Here is a 22,312-nt window from a genome sequence, read left to right as displayed (position 1 = left end):
AGACTAGAGCAGGGGTCTGCAACTGCAACCTTTTGGAATTTATCGTGTTTATATTTTCTAAATTGTCAGTATGCCATGTCAATGTAACCCACAGTGTTACGGGCCTCTCTACACACCCTTGGACTCTGCGTTGTGTTTCTAGTATTATGATCTGGGGTGTTGTGCGGAGAGAAGGGACACTGGACACAGCGGTTCTGGATCGTGGTTGAGACCGGTTCATTTATTTGCTGATTCAGTTCACAGGTTCTGCTGCTGGTAATGGCTGTAGTAGGTGATTCCACTCTTTTCACATAGAAGGAAAAACACCATAAATATATGTCCTAATACTAAATAACATCAACCACATAAAATACCCATTGGGTTTCAATAACCAGAATAATATAAAAAACCTGTAAAAACCTCTTGTTTACATTTCACAGTGAGGTCTATTTTCAGTGCTCACCAAACTGGCCAACACACACACAGTATTAAAGTACAAAAACGTAGTGCATATTTCTCAGAATCACACTGAAACATAGTTAAGCATCTTAGCAAACACTCTGTGGCAACAAACCCACTGGATGGGCATATTTAACTCCAATATATAATATAACTTGTTCAGACAGTCATACAAACGTGCTCACCTTTTCACATAGAAGGAAAAACACAATCAGAGATGGCGCCCGTGGCTGCCTAGTTTCCTAAACTACGGTGGCCAGTGAGGGACAAAAAGGTGAGTTGCTGAACCCACAGGTGAAAGAACTTCAGTCAACAGTGACACCTGCTGACCAAAAGGCCACTACCTTACATCTACCCCTTCTTTAATTGATGGCGTCTCTGCCATCAGACCAACCAAAAACAAAAAGCACAAATGCCACCCATTAACCAAAACAGAGAGTGTGTGTGTGTGTGTGTGTGTGTGTGTGTGTGTGTGTGTGTGTGTGGGTGTGTGTGTGTGTTACATATGCCCTGCTGGTCCTGTTGCTTTGGCTCTCTGCCACACCTTCCTTCCCCTTTTTATCTTCTGCTGTTCCTCATCAGATCTCAAGACGTGAGACTCCAAGCAGAGTTTCTTTGGGGGCCGTCGATTTCTCGGTGGGTTCCTCCTTTGAGCATTGGGCCCTGGAATCGTGTTGGAAAGTGTATCCTCTTCCCCTCCATCACTCATTTGCTCAGGCTCCACCTCACTTTCCTCCATCCTTGTGTGTGCATCATGCCTGTTTGTCGTCTCTGGTAAAGGTACAGTGTCCTCCACCACTGCCTCTGTATCATCCATTTCACATTCCTCTTCTGTACCTGCCTCAGTCTCTCCTCCATCCTGCTCCATCATTTCCGCTGTATGGTCTCCCTCACAGTCCTCTTCCACGTCTGACTCAGCATCCTCTCTCCTCACTTCACCAGCCTGCTCCACTGGAAGAAACATGCACTGCGTAAGAAGGTTCCGGTGGACCACTCTCTCTGCTTCACCATCCTCCAGTCGTACCACATACACAGGGATATTGGGTTGCTTCTTCACCACAATGTATGGGCGTGACTCCCATTTGTCTCCCAGTTTCTGCCGTCCTTCCACATGACACTTTTTGACCAGGACTCTGTCTCCCGGGCTGAAGACTTGACTCTTTGCTTTCCGGTCGTAGTATTTCTTCTGCTGATCCTTCGCATGGTGAGAAGTCTGATTAGCCAGGGCATAGGCCTGTGACAGACTGTCATGCAGAGTTTGGACATACTCGCTGTATCCACCTTGCTCGTTGGTGGTAGGAAGCCCAAAGACCAGGTCGACTGGGAGCCGGGGGTGCCTACCGAACATCAGATAGTATGGCGTATATCCAGTCGAGTCGTGTCGTGTGCAGTTGTAGGCATGCGTCAGTGCATCCAAATGCTCATGCCAGCTGGGTTTCAAGTGAGGTTCCAGTGTTCCCAGCATGTTCATGAGGGTGCGGTTGAACCTTTCGGTGGTCCCATTACCCTGGGGGTGGTAGGGGGTGGTGCGGGTTTTAGTGATGCCAGTACACTTGCACAGCTCCTTCACAATAGCACTTTCAAAATTACGTCCTTGGTCTGCCATTAATTTAGCACAAAAACCAAACCGGCAGAAGAAGTTTCTCCACAGTACCTTCGCCACTGTGCTGGCCTTCTGGTCTTTAGTGGGGTAGGCCTGGGCGTAGCGGGAAAAGTGGTCCGTAACAACAAGCACATTTTCTATGCCACCCTTTGACTTCTCCAGCATCAAAAAGTCCACACACACCAGCTCCATGGGGGTACTGGTGTGAATACTGACCAGGGGAGCCCTGAGGCCTGCAGTTGGGGTCTTTCTGAGGCAGCACCTCTCACACTGCTCACACCAAGCCTTGGTTTCCTGGAACATCCTTGGCCAGTAGAATCTCTCCCTTATCATCTGCAACGTCCTCTCAAATCCCAAGTGCCCCGAGTCATCATGGAGAGCAGTCTTGACGGATGTACGCAGCCGCTCTGGCAGTACAAGCTGCTCCACTACTCCTCTCTGCCCGTCTTGTACACGGCGATACATGATACCATCCCGTATCACCAACCTCTTCCACTCTTTTAAGAGAAGGCACATTTGCCCACCACCACTGACCCTCTCACTGCGACCTGGTTTCTGGTTCAGGCTTTTAAAGTGTAGGACAGGGCCGATGCCTAGATCTTCCTTCTGGCCCGTACGTACCTCCTGTGTCGTCATGGCAGGCAATGACTCTGTCCCCACATCCATGTAGGGCTCACTGGGCTTGAGTAGCCGAGGTTCTTGGGGTTCCAGTGCCTCTGTGGTGGTGTTCCCACCCGGAGAGCTCTGTTGGTCTCGGGTGTGCTGGCTCTGTCCGTGGCAAAGTTCATCAGCCCTCACCCGCTGAGGACAGGTGTGCAGGACTTGCGTGACCTCTTGGTTGGACATACGGGAGAGTGCGTCAGCATTTGCATTATACTTTCCTCTTCTATACTGGACATCAAAGTCGAAAGCCGACAGTCGGGACACCCACCGCTGTCCCGTCGCATCCAGCTTCGCTGTGGACATCACATACTTGAGGGGGTTGTTGTCTGTCTGGACTGAGAATCTACGCCCATAGAGATGATCATAGAACTTATCTGTCACCGCCCACTTCAAAGCGAGGAACTCAAGTTTGTGGGCAGGATACCGGGTCTCTGCTGGGTTTAAGCCACGGCTGGCGTAGGCTATGACTCTCTCGCGTCCATCCTGAACTTGGACCAAGACAGCGCCAAGTCCTTCTCCAGACGCATCAGTTTGAAGCACAAAGGGCAGGCTGAAATCTGGATACCCCAGCACCGGAGCAGTTGTCAACTTCTCTTTCAGTGTCTGAAAAGCCTCCTCACACTCATCAGTCCACATAAAGGGTGGGTCCGGACCCAGGCCTTTCTTTCCCCCTCTCTTCTTCTTCCTAGGGTCACCGCTGGTGAGACGGTACAGGGCTGCAGCTGTCGCGGAATAGCCATTCACATACCTTCTGTAATATCCGGCTAGGCCCAAGAATTGGAGCACTTCCTTCTTATTTGTGGGCCTCACCCAGTCCTTCACCCTACTGATTTTCTCTGGGTCTGTCCTGATGCCTTCTGCCGACACCAAGTGACCCAAATACTGCACCTCCTTTCTCACAAGCTGGCACTTAGAGGGCTTCAACTTCAAGCCATGCTCTTTGAGTCGATCAAACACGAGCTGCAATCTCTCCAGGTGCTCTTCAAAGGTTTTGGAGAAAATGATCAAGTCATCTAGGTAAATCAGGAGGTGAGTGAAGTTCAGATCCCCAAAGCAGCAAGTCATTAGTCTCTGGAAGGTGGACGGAGCGTTCTGTAGCCCAAAAGGCATTCTGTTGGCCTCAAACAGCCCCATGGGAGTGCTGAATGCGGTCTTGTGTTTGTCGCGCTCCACCACCTCCACCTGCCAGTAACCAGAAGTGAGGTCAAGGGTGGAGAAGTATTTTGCTTGCCCCAGGGCCTCCAGGGCCTCCTCAATTCTGGGTAGGGGGAACGCGTCTCTGGTGCTGTAGGAGTTCAGCTTTCGGTAGTCCACACAAAGCCTTAGCGACCCATCTTTCTTGGTTACGATCACAACTGGTGAAGCATATGGGCTCTTGCTAGGCCTGATGACCCCTTCTGACTCCATCTCCGTCAGCAACTTCCTCACATCTTGCCACTGTGAAGGGGGAATCTTGCGGTATGGAAGTCGAAAGGGTGTAGAATCGACAAGGGGAATTTCATGTTGTATTGTTTTAGTGTGACCATAGTCCGTGGAATGCTGGGAGAACACACTGCCATTTTTCACCACCAGCTCTTCAAGGAGGGACCGCTGGTGCTCATTCTCCACTGCTGCTTCCCTGAGGTCCACCCCACCGCTTGCCACAACTTGATCCAGACTCAGGCAGGCCTCTTTGCTCTCATAGTTGTGACGTTTATCTGGCTTCCGGTCAGGGAACTCCACAACATTTTCCACCATGAGTGCATTGGCAAGATGTTTGTGTGGCATTATTGTGATAGCATTTTGGGACAGATTCATCACCCTAACAGGGGTGCAGCCTTTCTTCACATCGGTAAGGACTTTGGCAACCAAGAGGTCTTGGGGGAGACGCAGGAAAGGGTGACCTTCAATGAGGGCTGTGTAAGTCTTTCTTTGAGGGCCAGCCTTGACCCTACACTTCAAATCCATTTCTTTCCCCCCAGGGATAGTTATTTTACGGCCAGTGTACACGACAGGGCCCACCGTGTCATCTGTTCCATTATGTTCTGTGTTCTCAATTTCCAGTAGGGCGGTGTACCACTCTGAATGGTTTTGCTTGACCCGGTGCATGAACTGCTGGCCATAGGTTGCTTGGAGGTGACTCCTGGTGGCACGAATGACATTGGTACCTACAAGCAGAGGGACTGAGGAACGATAATCAGAATCAGGGACCACAAAAGCGGGCACAGCCTCAAACTCTCTCCCCAGCATTTTCAAGTTGATGTGCAGGACACCACAGTAGGGAACATTCTGGCCAGCCGCCCCCTCTATGGGAATTTTTGAAGAGTGTAGCTTTTGTTCCCGAAGGATGGGGTGGTTACGCCAGTAACTGTGGGTAATACTGGTGATCTGGGAGCCAGAGTCTATGAGTGCCTCGCATTTGATCCCATTGACTTCCACCTCCCCCTCATTCCTGGGACCCACTAGTGGGGTATCCTCTTCTCCATCATCAGTTCCGCTCACCTGTAATGGGGACGCTTGCTGCTTGCCCATAGTTGCCCCTGTAACCATGGGCTCTAGGCATTTAAATGTTGTGTTGAGGGAGCTGTTTCCCCCTCCGCAGGGACCATAAGCTGGGATTGCGGAGGCCAGGACAGACTGGGATCTGGGAGAACTGCTCTGCAGACACGGGCGATATGGCCTGGTTTCCCACACCGGTAGCACGTAACACTGGAGCCCTGGACAGCAGGCCTTGGTGATGACTGGAATCTTGGTGGGGGGGCAGCAATTCTTGATTCAAGGTGAGCCAACTTGGCCATCTGTTGCTCTTGGCTTAGAGCCAATTTCTTCACGATCTCTGTCAACTCTGACAATTCTGAGGTCTGTTTAGTTATTTCTGTCTGCACATTTCTAGCGCGCTCTGGCGTGGCATCATGTACCTGGGCATATGCTTTCTTTTCCTTGTGCTGCGGCTGGAACTTCTTCGTTTCTTTCGCCAGATTTCTGAGCTCATTTTGCAGTTCACGGAAGCTCAATAGCCGGGGCTTCATTGGTGAAATCCTGGCGTACGTCTCCTCATCAGCAAGCCCCCTCAAGAACTGTCGGGTGAGTTTGCTATCCCGGTCGGGGAAAGGCCTGCCCCTTCTTTCACTGTCTTCCACAGCTCGCAAGGTTGCCTCCAGTGCAATGGCATAAGAGCAACAAGACTCTCCAGACCTCTGGCTACGTTCATAGAAGTCGGCTAGTGGATCGAGGGAGCCTTGCGTGTCGCTGTACTCAGCCCTCAATTCTTCAAATGCATTCTCTGGGGTTTGGTCATGGGGTGGTAGGTTCAACACTAACCTTCTGGCCTCGCCACTCAGATGTCGCACTACTGTGGAAAAGCGGAGGTGAATGGGAAGCTCTATTGCCTCCAGAAGATACTGCACATCACGAATCCAGTCTTCTATCAGCGTCTTGCCATCAGAATGACCAGTGAAGATTTGGACATTCTTCACCTGATGAGTCTGCAAGAAGCCGCCATAGGTAGCAAGTGGAGGGCCTGGGTTGGCTATGGCTCCGTGTGGCGCGTAGGATGGGTGTGGAGTTGCGGTTTGGGGGATTGGGTTGGCTATGGCTCCGTGTGGGGCGTAGGATGGATGTGGAGTTGTGGTTTGGGGGAGCTGGTTGGCTATGGCTCCGTGTGGGGCGTAGGATGGATGTGGAGTTGTGGTTTGGGGGAGCTGGTTGGCTATGGCTCCGTGTGGGGCGTAGGATGGATGTGGAGTTGTGGTTTGGGGGAGCTGGTTGGCTATGGCTCCGTGCGGGGCGTAGGATGGATGTAGCGTTGCAGGTTGGCGGGGGTTGGCATATGTGCTGCCTTGGGGGTCGGTATTGGGATACATTCTGGCTCGAGGATCTGAAGTAGGCATCTGTAGGGCAGGGGCGTGGCTGTGGGGAGCTGCAGTAGGGTTAAACATTTGGGTGAGTGGACTGGGATGCATGCCGACTTGGGGGTCCCGGGCAGGCAGCTGTAGCTGTACTGGAGTAGAGATGTAGGGGGGAGCTGGGTAATTAACATTTCCATAAGTCACATTCATAGGGGTGGGGTTCACCTCACCACAGGCCGCGCCCTGAGAGTGGTGTTGAGCAGGAGGGTTGTTCATAGTGTTCATATGGGGTATTTGAGAATTTGGCGAGGGGCGCTGGGGTGCAGGATTTGAATCTGCGTAGCTGGCCTGGGGGCTAGGCTGAGAAGCCAGAGTTCGGGCTGACACATTACCTGGAGGATGTGGGGACAGTATTGGGGGTGGTGGAGTATGCTGCAGGCCCAGTCCTGGGTACTGAGGGGGGTGCTGCTGTCGACGGCTTGGGGAGGGTAGGAACTGGTTGGGATGCTTTGGCCGCACAGACTGCTGCTGATTCACTGTACTGGTGTCAGCCGTTGCTCCTTCATTCAAAAGGTGGAATTGTGTTGTATGGGTGGAGTTATAGCCATGGCTTGTCATATGCCCAGGGGAGGGTTGGGCCCGGTGGGGAGAGTCAAAGTTATGGCTGGTTGCTGGGCCTGATGGCTGAGTTGGGGGTCCGTCCAGCTTTGAAGGGGTATTGGTGTTGTCACTCAACATCTTCAGTTAGTTCAACTGGGGCCAAGGGCTTGGGTGGTGAAATGGATGATGTCTGTGTATGTAGGTGTGTAGTGCAGTGCAAAGAAACAAAAAAAACAAAAAGCAACAACAAAAACAGTAGGCAGCACGAATATCAAACTGTACATAAAATCTGTGTTAATCAAAACTACTTCAATTAGTTAGTACACAGCTCTGTGTCTAACTCCAGGAATATGAACAAGGTAGACCAACAATAAAGAGTTTGCTTATAAAAGTCTCTCATGTAGAAAACAATGTTTGCTTTTTTTTTTTTTTTTTTTCTCCAAATAGCAGTTCAGAGGTTGATTATAGAAGTCTCTCACATCAAATACAGCAGTTCAGTTTCTAAGATAAATAAAAAGTCCTCAAATGAAAACTCTCATGGCACTCAAAGGATATGTTGATGGTGGATATTCTTCCCATACAGCTCAGCAGACGATAGTAGCTCAGTCCACCACTCTGTCTCACAGTGGCTAATACAGTTCAGTACAGCAACAGATCTGGGGATGTTACTATTAGTCTCTCTGTCTTCAGTCTCGGAGTGCCACGATCCGGGTCACGGCACCAAGATGTAACCCACAGTGTTACGGGCCTCTCTACACACCCTTGGACTCTGCGTTGTGTTTCTAGTATTATGATCTGGGGTGTTGTGCGGAGAGAAGGGACACTGGACACAGCGGTTCTGGATCGTGGTTGAGACCGGTTCATTTATTTGCTGATTCAGTTCACAGGTTCTGCTGCTGGTAATGGCTGTAGTAGGTGATTCCACTCTTTTCACATAGAAGGAAAAACACCATAAATATATGTCCTAATACTAAATAACATCAACCACATAAAATACCCATTGGGTTTCAATAACCAGAATAATATAAAAAACCTGTAAAAACCTCTTGTTTACATTTCACAGTGAGGTCTATTTTCAGTGCTCACCAAACTGGCCAACACACACACAGTATTAAAGTACAAAAACGTAGTGCATATTTCTCAGAATCACACTGAAACATAGTTAAGCATCTTAGCAAACACTCTGTGGCAACAAACCCACTGGATGGGCATATTTAACTCCAATATATAATATAACTTGTTCAGACAGTCATACAAACGTGCTCACCTTTTCACATAGAAGGAAAAACACAATCAGAGATGGCGCCCGTGGCTGCCTAGTTTCCTAAACTACGGTGGCCAGTGAGGGACAAAAAGGTGAGTTGCTGAACCCACAGGTGAAAGAACTTCAGTCAACAGTGACACCTGCTGACCAAAAGGCCACTACCTTACATCAACATACATTTTAATGACACCACATCTCCCATCTCCACAACCCACCTATCTCCCGGACTCCCTTCCCAGTCAGAGTTCAGTTTTAAATAATGTAGAATTATGTGCAGGATGTAATTTACATATGGACTTCATTAGATCCTCTCTCTCACATGCCAGTGTGCCAGTGATCACATAACCTTTGTGCCAGTGTTGGCAGTTGGCGCCGGGCAGGTGCCAAAGGTTGTTGTAAAGTGGTTGCAAGTAATCAGGGGCATAGCAAGGGGGGGGGGGGGGGGGGGGTAGTTACAGGGCCAAAGGTGGGAAGCGGGGCACTCGAGCCCTCTTTGTAGCGATCTTATCTGGTCATATAAGGACGTCCCGGACCAGAGCTACTCTCTTTGTAAATAGGCTATAGATCTGCTATAAGGTGATAGACAGTAGCCTACAAAGGGGCAGTTTAATGGAAAACGGATACTTTCTCTCGTCTCGTCAAACGTCAGGCATGTCAAGAAACTATGATTCAATAGGGTGAGTAGCTAAAATAATGTACTTTATTATGTATCATAATGTTTTGTATAGGCTACTGCGAAGAAGCAATGACCATATCATTTTATTGTCTCCACCAGGCCGAAGGCATGGGGAGAGAGTATGTTTTGCACTCCGTCCGTGTGTCCGTCCGTCCGTGTGTGTGTCCGTCCGTCCTTCCTTCCGTCCGTCTGTGTACAGCTAATCTCCGGCACCGTTAACCCGGTCGATGCCAAACTTTGCACACACACTCCCTGGATGCCAACGATGAACCTCTGCCCCGCATTTTCCAGAACGGCCTGTTATAGCGCCACCATGAGGCAGCTTTTCACACGTTTTACCTAAAACTGCACCGATCTGCGTGAAACGTTGCATGCACACTCCCTAGAGGCCAAGGACAAACCTTTGACCTGCATTTTCCGCATCTGCCTTTTATAGCGCCACCAGGAGGCCGACTTTTGTAAAACACATTTTTTGATATTACTCCTCCAGATTCTGTCCAAAAATCTCACAAATCGTTACACAGTATCTCTATGGTCATGTGCTCAAGTCGGATCTGTCCGATATTTCATATTCCATCCTAATTGGCTATAATTGGCTTTCACAGTTTGCAAGATTTCCCCGTTTTGAACAAAAGCCTCAAATCATGAACGCAGCATGCAATTTACGTGAAATCTTTCACACATTTTCTTACTGGGCTGAGGAATATATCCCACCCTTTTCACATTGGCCTGTTATAGCGCCACCAACAGGTTGATTTTTGCAAAACACATTTTTGGAACAAAATGCCTCAAATCATCCAATTGCCATCAAAGGCAAACATGTTTATATTACTCCTAAACATTTTGCCAAACATCTCACACAGTCCTATCCTCCTGGTGGAGACCTGTGCCCAGAAGGGCACTTTTTCTAGTTTAAACTTTGGAATGGCATGTTTTCGGCATCAATTCATTCTTCACGATGTCTTAATATGCACAGTGGAATTGTAATTGGAATATCGGATGGATAAATAAATATTGTTGGGCCTACATTTTAAAGTTTTTTAAGTTTTTAAGTTTTTCGTGCAGAAATTATTATTCATTTCTTTAGCACTTAGATAGGCTAGGCCTATTTTTATGCTTTCACACACACACACACACACACACACGCACGCACGCACGCACACACACACACACACGCACGCATATTTGTGTCACCTGTGAATACTGCTGGATATATATGTATAGGCCTACTACATGCTACAGTTACGCCAAGACACTAAGACAGTAAGACTAAGTGTTTACTTGTAAAGGTTACCATATTCTATTCTATTCCTCTCCCAGAGACATGCCAGCAGCACTACATAATGTTGGTAAGCATATCATACTTATTATTTAAAGCTGAAACAGCATGAAGATGACCTTGTAAAACTCAATGGGCTGTGATCGAAAGATGTCAGTTTGAGTTCAACCTTTTGGAACAGAAAACAGATACAAATCTAGGATGTCAGGATCCAATCAGATCATTAAACAAAAACAGGGGTTCATTGCATAAAAGGAGGTTTCAATATTTAGTTAATCCATTGTTCACAAAAAGTGACAAAACAAACATTTAATGGAATTCCCACCCCCACACACATATTTGCACCTTTTCTTTGAATTTGATCTAAAAATAACAAATTAATGTTTATATAGATGTTATACTGTTAAAACCCAGAGTGGCAAGCTGTGTAGCCTTTCTTGACACCATGTCTTCTAGAATTACTTTGACATTTGGTTGCTATCAGATAATAAAAAATATTTATTTTATGATTGCACTTGTTGTAAGTTGCTATGGATAAAAGCATCAGATGATATCTTACATCTAATATCATTTGAAAAGGAAAACGTGTATTTTCATATTTTCCATAATCCTTTACTTTTCTGTCCTGTCAGTTTTGTTACAACTCACTTTTTGTCACAAAGATATGATGATCTTTTCAAATCTGTTTCATCACCATATTAGGGAATCTGTTCAGATTCTACGTTGTTGTGACTGGGGTGACTGGTGGTGCTCATTATGCAGTCATTAGTAAACTTAAAGATATTGGACAGCAACAGAAGAAATCAATTGATCAATGTGACTACATCTTGGCTTTCTGCCCGAGCCCCTCACGAAGTGGAACTGATGTCAAGGAGGCAATGGGAAAGATTCCAAGTGAGAAATCCTCCACTGTTGGATCAGTTTATTTATAAATTATAAATGTATAAATAAAAAGATCTATCCACAACCATTCATTCCTTAATTTTCTCACTCTTGAAAGGCAATAAACCAGTGATTCTCATGGTGATGCATCACAGACATGATGTTAACGCTTACCTAGATGACAGCACTAGACATGTACCGGTAACCAGAGAGGATGTCATTTTGACTGCCGACTGTCTGTACTGGGAAGGCCAATTCCTGGACTGTGACCACAATAAAAAAGCCCTCAATAAAGTCCAGCATGCTGTTGGACGTCGATTCTTCCTGGTACAGGTTTAACTTTGTAAAGTATTATTTTACCCACATAATATTATTAAATAGTGGTCAGAAATACTTTTAGTCTTATTTGTCTCTCTTTTATTTTTACTACTACAGGTCCGTTGGATATATTTTCTCTGGAATCGCATGTGTTCGTGTTGGAATCGCATATGGACATGCATGTCTTATTGTAAGTTATACTACAATCATACTCTTCTCAGCTACCAATTTTAGCTCTATTCTGCATACTCGGACACAGACAGACATGCATGTACACTTGCACACAGGCATACTCACACAGAGACTCACACACCCACACATTCAATTGCACACAATGTATTTGTTGTTGTATTTGTTGTTTTCAATACCTATGTTTGATTACTTTGTCTACTTATTATTTGTTAGGTGAGAACCAGGTATAAGCCCTTTATGTGTTTCTTTTCTCACCTGCACATATTTTTCTCTTTTATTGATGTTCCCTTTTTGTACTGTTTTTATTGTGCGGGGGAAAAAATGTTAACATTCTCAAGTTTACTGTTGGAGATTGTTTAACTATCATTCTGTGTTTTGGACTGTGGTAGAAATATAGTCTCCCACGCCAGACTGTTGACTCTCACAATGTGCAAATGCTTCCATCATGTGGCATTCGGAGATTGTGGAATAAACTTAGTTGTCTTTTACTTTGACCTAGCTCTTTATTGATAAACATGTAAAATGACATACCGGTAGGTCGCTACATTGTCACACCATTATCAAAAGGATAGACTCAAAAAAGCCAGCAGTTTATTTCCATTTCCATTCCTTATTATGAATCCTATGTGAAAAATACATTGTGTTGCATGATGTGATGTATGTGTGTTATTACACTTAAAGGGATATTTCACTTTAAAAAAAAACATTTGGTCATTTTAACGTCTACTCAGGCTTATGTGAACACCGGACAGTTTTTAAGTTGCTTGATTCAGTATTTAGATATTTGATATTCATTTTTGCTGCCCCGCCCCCTTCCTATACAAACCCATTGTAACTTCAAACTCTATTTTAACCATGATAGATTCATCGAAAATACCTGTCCTTTTTTTCTGGTGACTGATATTATCCTTATACCCTAATAGACAGGGGGTACACAAGCACATGGCCGTTTATCCGTGCTCCTTCTCCTACCAAACCACTCTGTTAGCACACATCTCCATGCACAAAAAAATCTGCATGACACCAGAATCCAACTGCACTACATTGCATCCACGCAACTGCCATATTTACTGTACAAATATTGTTTTGGATCCAAACACGATCCAACTGCCCAACAAGTACACACAGAGGCAGGATGTGCTCCTTCAATTTTAATGAATGCTGCTAGTGAAGTGAATGTCCTAATAGGCCAAAAGAAAGTCAAAATAAGTTTTGACGATGTTCGATGCGTGTGTGTGTGATATTAGCTAACATTTGTCTTTTTTCCCCTCTATCAGGTTGGAATGCTGTTGGAGTGCTGTTTCGTCGAACAAGACAGGCATGATTACCTTAACAAACAAGCCTCTCTTTCTCTATAGTTCATATATCTAGTATGCATTGTTGTCTCACTTTATGTATGTAATCCACAGTGTGAATTTGAAGAGTGTATAAATGGAACCAAATGGACTTAGATTGTATTGTGTAAAGTAGAATGCAAATCTGATTTAATATGCCAAAGCTGTAATTTCCAATGCATGTGCAGTGTATGAAATACAAATTTAAGATCAGATGAGAGACACGCTTTATTGACCTTTATTTCGATTATTTCAGCAACCTGTGATAGTGTGTTTGTGTACAATAGGTGCAGCATACATGGCAAATTAATCTGTGATATATACATACATATATGATGTCATTCTTTTTTAAATGTAATGTAATCTACACTTATTTTCAAACATCATTTAAAAATGATTAAAATTCATGCAGAGGATTCAGAGGTATTGTCAATATGTGCTAATAAAGAGAATAGATGAGACTTAAGAACGTAAATATAAGTGTGATGCAAGTAAGTAGATATTTACAACTGAGATGGGTGCTTCTGCGGATATCTGAAAAGGCTTGATTTTGGAGGTATACTACAATCAAATAAGAGGAGTGCTGATCAATTAAATTGTTGATCAATCAAATATGATTGTTGTATTGTTTTCAGTGTTTCTGTCAGTGACGTGAGGTAAAAAAAATATATATAATTTGTTGGAATAGCTGCCAAACAAGTACACTTTGGACTTCTTTCCCAACTTCAGTTTACAATTCAGTCAAACTGCATTCTGTTGACTGGCTTAGCAACTACCTTAAAAATGAATGTAGGGGTTTTCATAGGCTACAATGGTTTGAATGGTTGCAGTCGTGCAGGAACGTTTCTCATTGTCATTGCCATCTCCTCTTCTTTGCCTGGTGTAGTAGTAGAGAAACAGGAAAAGGCCTGCCAAGTAACGAGACCAGTCAGTCACACAGGAAGGCAATACAGCACAAGATCACTATGTATAGAAGTTAGAATGACCACATTTGTGTTGTAAAAATTTAGAAAAAATATTACCAAAACAAAAGAGGTACCCCCCTTTGAGAGCTATTGCATTATACCGTGTACTTCCTGAAGGCTGAACGGTGCTTCCGCTCCATTACGCAGCTAGCCTATGTGTGTCCCTATACGTGTATGTGTGTCTGTCTCTGTCCGAGCACGGAAAGCAACACAGTAACTCGCGGGAAGGCTCGCCGGAACCGCCCCCAACTCCCCCCCCCCCCCCCCGCCGCGCATTCCTGGGGGCCTGGATGTTCCGGGGACCCCCTGGGGACCCCCAGACGTTACCTCTGTCATTTCTCGAAGATTCTTTCCAAAAATAATCAAAGTACAGTACAGAGCACAGTACACTACAATACAGTACAGTACAGAGCACAGTACAGTACAGTACAGTACAGTACAGTACAGTACAGTAACTACAACAATAAATGTATAGCATCGCTCAGTTTGTATAGTTGCACCGCTCAGTTCACACAGGTGTGATTTTTATATACTGTGGCAGTTCAAATTGTATGATTTCCTTAATAGCGTACCTGGTTATCATGAATGGATCTGTGAATAAATAGATTAATGTAAAATAATTGTGTGTGTGTGGGGGGGGGGGTAAATAGTTGCAACTTAATAACCATACAATAGCTGTGAATACCTTGGAAAGAATTGAGAATTGTGAAAATGTAGTAGGCGGGCACTTGCAAGACACCGTGAGCAAAGAAAGCAAAACTCCACGTGATGCCCAGCATGCAGCACAGACCCAACACGGTCCACATGTCTTTCCTGCTTCTGTCCATCTGACCAGTCCTCACACTGCTGCTCTGGATGTAACAGAGCCAGCGAAGCACCACCACAAAGGTGGTGAAAGTGAAGAGGAAGACGACGGCGTAGTAGCCCACGTTGACAAAGTAGTGGACATCATTGTCTGTTATCCAGCACCTCGGTACAGAAAGGAAAGGTGTATTAAATTAACCTGCAAACAAAGTGCTCTATACAATTAAAGGGCTCTTTTACAATGTTGAACTTATCTCGCACCACATGACATGTCACAGCCGCAGACAATTTAACAGGTAAACAGCTGTTGCTATTGGGATTTACAGTTCCCCCACCCAGTTATGCAATACCTGCCCAGCAAGCCAACTGTTTAAATGACGTTATGATGACGTCCTCCGGTGACTCCGGTGACGTTCAGGACTAGGCCAGATCACAGCCCATATGGGGATGATCTTTACGTCATTTCCAGGACGTCTTCACTAGTTGAAATAATATAGCTTATTCTGGGCCAGATCTGACTAGTTATGATATGATTTAAGTGGATCTGGCCTCGGATCGGACTCTCTCTGATTCATCCAGGGACGTCCGTCTTAGTGGGCAGAATGTATGTTGGTTGAAATCAGGTGATATTCTGGGCCAGATCTGACTAGTCGTGGTTTGACTTGATCAGGCCACAATCAAGACGTCACAAATTCATCCAGGTCCAGACCGTGCTTGCTGGGGGTTGTATTGTGGGATTTCATCACACAATACAGAATAGAGAGAATAAAACAAAACAATTATCGTGTAGTTACATGGTGACCTGTGTGTTATCTTCGGTGATGATGACCTGTTCACCATATTTTCCCAGGCTGAAGATGGTGGTCACAACAATACTCGGCAGTACTTGATATGAAAAGAGAAAACGTTATTATTAACCAGGACCAGGGTCTGTTTAGTATGACTTTAATGCTCAAATTAAGCAACTATTTTGAGCATGTCATTATTCAGTAGGTGAAATTGGTTAATGTGCTTTTTTCTGGTTTTCTTTTCATCCTCAAATGGATCCTTGATCACAGGCAAGACGGTTGTCACAACTTACCCCAACCGGCAATGGAGACTTTGAGGACATAGTGATTGATAGTGACTTTGCCAGCCTTGTAGAGCTGCAGACACAAATGGAAGGCCTCCACAGCAAACCAGGTGAATGTTGCCAGCAGGGCGTAGTGCATAATGACCGCCATCATCACGCAGCCCACATGACTCTTTAGGTCTGCCACGCCTTTATTGGTGAGGAAGGCGAGGTTGAGCAGTAACATGGCCAAAAAGAGTTGCATAAGGACCGCTGTGGTATTGTTGTTGGTCAACTTGGCCTTGTTGTTCAGCCTGGGAAGACAGGACAAAATGTCAGACAGATCGTTATATTTTATTTTGGTTCCTGTGACGTTGTCACCATGTGGGGTTAAATTCTATAGGAATAAATGCTATCATGACAGAGATGTAGGAGTAGTGATCAACATTCAGTACATCCAATAACCAGTATAAGTACAGCAAGTGGCCGACAACATACAGACACTTTGGGGTTGAACAGAACCCTTGCTTGGTTTGAGGGCTATAGGGATAGGAGACAGAAGAGTCTTGGCCAGAAGGAGCAGTGCATGGTCAGGTTTTGTTCAAGCCAGGTCATTTCCTCCTTATCTCCTCATCTTGCCGTAGAATGTCATCTTGGCCTCGACTCTGACCCTTGTATTTGTTTTTTGTAATGTCAGTGAAAGGTTCTAACTGAGTATATTTTATTTTATCATTTTATTTATATGATCTTTTTATTTTGTGTTTTTATTTTCTGTGTTGTATTGTGTGTATATGAAGCCTGTCTTTGTACTATGTTGTTGTGTCTTGTTTTTGTTTTTGTTTATTGAATGTATGTCTGTAAACCCTCAATAAAAACAAAACTTTGCGACTACTATTGGTCTTCTAAGTTGCTCTGAATGCCTAAATTATGATTATGAATAATGATTGATTGCACAGGACAATTATGCAGAAAGGATTAGCTGTAACTTTGAGCCATGTCATCTGTGAAAAATGTGATGAAGTGAAGTCTTATATTCAGAATGAAAGGTCAAGCTGTGAGGTATAGGATATTGTGCACTGTAAGATCGCTACAATTATTCCAAATGAGTAATTTGCACAAACATCTACTCAAGACATTTGCATTAGGAAAAAGGATCAGACAGCCATCCTTGCTACCCTGGCACACAACACAAAGTCTGCTTTTCTTCAACATAATTTTCCTATGGACCTTTATACTTTACATGATTACACATACTTTACATAGAGTCTTATGTACCTTGTGCAAAATAACATTAACTAGAAAAGTTCCCCCTCGGGGCACAAGTCTCCACCAGGGCTAGTCAGGTTGTCGCCTCCTGGTGGCGCTATAATAGGCCAATGTGAAAAGGGTGCCATTTCTTCTTACGCCTTGGATGGCAATTGGATGATTTAAGGCATTTTGTTCCAAAAATGTGTTATGCAAAAAGTTTGTAGCGCTATAACAGGCCAATGTGAAAAGGGTGGGATATATTCCTCCGCCTAGTAGGAAAGTCTGTGAAAGATTTCACGTAAATTTGCACGCTCCGTTCCTGATTTGAGACTTTTTGTTCAAAACGGGTCAATCCTGCAAACTTTGAAAGCAAATGTTAGCCAATTAGGATGGAATCTGAAATATCTAATAGATCTGTCTTGAACACATGACTATAGAGATAGTGTGTAACGATTTGCGGGATTTTTCAAAAGTCGGCCCTGGACAGACACACACACACACACACACACACACACACACACACACACACACACACACACACACACACACACACACACACACGGACGGAGTGCATAACATACTCTCTCCCCATGCCTTCGGCCTGGTGGAGACAATTACAAATTGCACACAAGATGTATTAGATTACTGCAAATATGATAAAAAAAAGGTTGTTAGTAATTTTAAAGAGAAATCTTCTAGTAATAATGACTACTCTGAAAATAATTAGAAACTAAATTCTATCTATTTTTCGTTTTTTTTTTGTATTTATAGTTTTGAAAGGTTTTCGCTATTAATGACATGCCCAAAATATAGGAACACCAGGTTAAAAGATGTAATATTCCCTCTCTCTCTTTTCTCACCTCGTGAAGTGCATGAAGAGGGATATTCCCAAGAAAAACACGGACAGGCCACAGCCAACGTAGGTGATGTACGTGAGAGAGTTTAGGTCATTGTTGGAGATGGTGGGCACCGTCTGCCGAGGGGTAACAACAAAATCAACATTGTCAATTTGACATACAAGAGTCATTTTGCTGGCAGTAAATAAGTATTCTGCTTTTTGTTTGAAAGCCATTAAAGAACTGAGGTTCCCGGTCATTCTGAAACATGTACAAATTTCCATGTTTTTCCCATGAAGTAATAAAAATTGATTTTAAACGAGTCAGCATTCATTTTAATTGACTCTGTGTATAGCCTATATGCCTTTTATTTTGTTGTATTCTGCTTTTGTATTAGTTTCAATTTGTTCAACAACAAAGAGTAATTAAACCGCCAGTAAAAGGGAGTTTTAGGGTGCTAATGCCTGAAAATGTGAATACATCAATACTAAAGAAAGAAAGAAAGAAAGAAAGAAAGAAAGAAAGAAAGAAAGAACATATGGGAAGCGTTGTGTACCATTAGCACAGCAAAGAATGTCAAGTGTGTGCACTCGCAATTTATGTTGTCTTCGTGTATTAAGGTCAGACATCCTTCATCTGTCCAGTTTGGGAGGCTTCCTAGTAAACACATAGTTTTACATGAAGAACAATGGACTGGTTGGTTTTGCATGAGTTCATAATAATAGATAGATCTGATAGTCAGATATCAGATCATGCAGCCAACAAGTAAAAAACAAAAGCAAAGCCTTACATAATGTACAGTTGTAAAATAAGCACAATACCTTCACCATTCCATGAGCGACATGAGGGGATGCCTTTCTAGAAAATGCCGATATTGATAGGTAAATTAATATTCATATTATTAAAAATAGTAATAATACAAATAATAATTCATATGGACAATTGGACATACCTCTTTGACATGTCGAAAATTGATGAGTATTTTATCTGTGAGATTAGAAACAGCTACTCCCATTTCAATTGCTATAGTCTCATTGTGTAAAATACTGCTGTTTAATTCATCCTGAAAAAACATGGAACAAACATAGTATAGTTATATAATATAATATAATTATAAATAACATATATGGGACAATTATTTGTGTCTACTTGGAGATTCCTTTTTTTCTTTTTCTTTTTTACCTTAGCCATGTTGATGAATCTGAAAACAGCTGCAAATGGTACCTGGGTACCATTGGCTGCATTGTATGCTTGCTCAAATGCTTCCTTTGACAGTGAAACAGATGTTGAATAGTCAAGCAATAGATCTTTGCTCTCAGAAATCTGTAGGAAACAGGAAAGATGTTGTAGATATTGCACCCAGAAAGGCATACTCCCAGAACCGTGATGAAATTAGTATTATTAAAATATTTATTTTATCAAAGTAATGCCACCTACAGTTGAGCTAGAGGTAGGGGAGGTGTAGCCAAAGGAGATCGCCTCAAAATCCACATCATCTTGCTGGGTCACTAATGTACCCATGACTTCCCCTATACCCACCTCGACTGAAGACCCATTCATCTTAGGGATCAGTAAGGATATACGTTCCATGATGTATCTGTGGAGAACAGTTGAATGTTGTCTGAGCCATTTTAAATACTAAATAATAATGCAGAATAAATAATTTGTTGGGTTACACAGATATTAGACTGACAGAAGGGCTTAGATACTATAGGCTATTGGTGTGTAAGACACCAACGTGCAACTAACTGGATTTAATTTAGTTTAAGGTATAACTTACACAGCCCTGCTTGGGTCGATGTCTCCTACAAGTTGTGGATCCACCACATATATCTTTTCCTCCGGCCTTGTTACAGGGTTATGACAGTTGTAACAGCTGTTGTTCGATTCAGTTATGTTAATAAAGTATTTGTTTTCGGTCAAATCTAAAACAAGGAGACATCAGGTTTTTTATCCCCAGTGAACAACAGGATTTCCCCAAAGGGGCATTTTTCAACACCTCATAGTATCAAAAGCATGGCCTTGATGTATACGTACAAGTATCCAGAAATACTTGTATGACTTATATTTTATGTAAGCTGAACTTATTAGTTACTGAAATCATTAATAGCTATTCTACAGTACACTGATTTAGTCTCAGTTTCCTGTTGTGTTGGTAACATGTATGGTAACAATGACCAATTTCTTCTTAGCTGGCATAGAAAACTATAGTAAACGCCATTGAATAGGACATCTCTTCTTTGAACTTGTGAAACAATATGAACAGCAGGGTCTCATTCTTGGTATGTGGCAATGGAACCAAAAAGCTGAGAGACATGTTTCAGTGGTCATGCTGGCCAGGTGAACACATACCTTTACCACTGCAGAACTCTGTGTTATATATGGTTTCACTGCATTTTATACGTGTGTTCAAACAGGTCAGTCTGCAGTTGTCTATAAATGCATAAATAGGTAGATGTTAGTGTCATACAGTTACAAACAACATGAATATATATAAGTCAGTGTCAGAGTGTGATGTTTCTTAAGTACATTAACAGTCTATTTGAAACTATGAATGGTGAATTCTGAATATACAGTATGATCCTACTACACTGCAATGATACCAAATGGACTCATACTATACCTGATATAGGTTCATTGAAGGGACAGCTTTTTGAGGAACTGCACTCTGGAATAGGATACAGGATAATAACAACAGCACTACTGTACTTCTCAGTAACAGGAAATGGACAAATTGATCTGCATATTACGACTGCTTACCTATAGGCAAAAGTTGTCCCAGTTACTAACTTACACTCTTACCAAGAGTTAAATTAACTCTTGATAGTATCCATATTTTCACTCCCAGAGTTGAATTAACACTCTCAGGATTTTACAGTGAGTGCTTAATTATTATTAAGAATGGAAATAGTTTATTTTTCTTACTTATTCATCTAAGTTTCACCTGTAATGTCTTTTGGGATGAGGCTCGTATTGCAGTGATTCCCAAGGAGGACACACAGAGACAGGTCTTTTTTCACATGCCAATTTGACAGGTAGAGCAGAGAGGAAGTCAGCTTTAGTTTCCCGTAGCTTTCCCGTTTCCCGTAGCTCCCACTCTTCTTGCAATGTTCTGTTTGGCAAGTTGAGAAACACAGTTTAGTTTTCCTAAATAGCCATGTGTTGAAAAAGGGATTGTTTTGAATGTTTCACTAACTGAGCGAGGAGTAGGTCACACTCACTGTCTAGAGATATGTCTTGAGTCAACGTAATTATGCAATGTCTCTGCAGAATTGCTGAAAAAAATTCGTAACATAGTGCATAGTTATGAATGATCAAACGTTTTTCAAAGACAGATGTACATTAGTCTAAACTCTAAACTCACCAACAGTCTTCACAGCAGCTCTTTCACAGTCTTTCACAAAGGTCATGGTCTCACCAAGAGTCAAAATAGCTGTATTTGTAGTCAAGCAGTTTTTGATTTCATGGCAATAGTTGTTCCCAATTTTCTGGTCACTCGTAGCTATAAAAATTCATAAATGACAGACAGTCTAAGTGGAAAAAAAGAACAAAGCAACATTCACATTACGTTATAGGACGTGTTGACATAATTTACTCACAAACAGTGCCGATCCAGAGAAGACACATCGATATCCAGGCCATGAACAAGCTGTTCAGTGCCATGTTGCGATGATGTGAAGTCTCTCCCATATTTTAGTATAGGAGTTGAGAGTATGCATTCAATGTTGTGCTTCATTCAAACTAAAATTGTCTAGTGATGTACAGTATAAATGTCTGCCACATACCGTATTTTCATAATGGTCATATTGAACATAATATGGCTATTGTTTGCACCACACAGTGGTCAGCTATATGCAAAGTCAGAGCTGTCTGTGATGTTAGTTTACATATTATGCAAACTAACAGGCAGCTGAATACAGAAGATTGTTTATTTTCCGCAGGCAAAAAAATGCTAGTGTCACACACTGAATAATTTGATACTGACTGTCATACAGTGACATGACACCAGCGTGACGCTGATATATACATACTGATATATTATATATATATATATATGATGGTGAAGATCCTTGATATGAGGCATACGGTGTCCCTCCCAACTTACTCCGGGTGATAGAGACCATATGCAGCAGGAACAAGGGCAAAGGTGGTGACCCCAGATGACAACAGCGAAGAGTTTGACATCCTGGCTGGGGTAAGGGACACCGTAGCCCCCTTCCCCTTCATCATAGTCCTGGTCCTGCATTATGCGCTCATGCAGGAAGGCCATCAGTGGACGAGAGCAGGATCTTGGCTTCACTCCAACACCAAGGAGGTCGGGACTACACCCCA

General features: G+C 43.4%; 1 protein-coding gene and 1 long non-coding RNA gene across 2 annotated transcripts; one reads left to right on the top strand and one right to left on the bottom strand.

Moving 5' to 3' along the window:
- The first annotated feature begins 8,997 nt into the window (after nucleotides 1-8,997).
- LOC306940788 lies at nucleotides 8,998-13,648 on the top strand. The gene is made up of 6 exons (XR_013792049.1): nucleotides 8,998-9,072; nucleotides 10,392-10,420; nucleotides 11,053-11,244; nucleotides 11,351-11,559; nucleotides 11,668-11,740; nucleotides 13,020-13,648. It is a non-coding gene; the product is annotated as an uncharacterized lncRNA (long non-coding RNA).
- LOC306940787 (adhesion G-protein coupled receptor G2-like) lies at nucleotides 13,641-19,506 on the bottom strand. Its single transcript, XM_079525984.1, has 10 exons — nucleotides 19,418-19,506; nucleotides 19,163-19,303; nucleotides 18,933-19,043; nucleotides 18,802-18,838; nucleotides 18,537-18,637; nucleotides 18,005-18,117; nucleotides 15,927-16,210; nucleotides 15,640-15,730; nucleotides 14,727-15,010; nucleotides 13,641-13,984 (listed from the first exon to the last, which is right to left on the bottom strand). The coding sequence occupies exons 1-10, from the start codon at nucleotides 19,499-19,501 to the stop codon at nucleotides 13,854-13,856; spliced, it is 1,377 nt and encodes a 458-aa protein (XP_079382110.1). The 5' UTR covers nucleotides 19,502-19,506; the 3' UTR covers nucleotides 13,641-13,853.
- Nucleotides 19,507-22,312: the final 2,806 nt, after the last annotated feature.

The sequence above is a fragment of the Electrona antarctica genome, assembly GCF_951216825.1.
Source record: "Electrona antarctica genome assembly, chromosome: 17".
Classification (NCBI taxonomy): Eukaryota; Metazoa; Chordata; class Actinopteri; order Myctophiformes; family Myctophidae; genus Electrona; species Electrona antarctica.
This window is presented reverse-complemented; position numbering and strand designations above follow the sequence as displayed.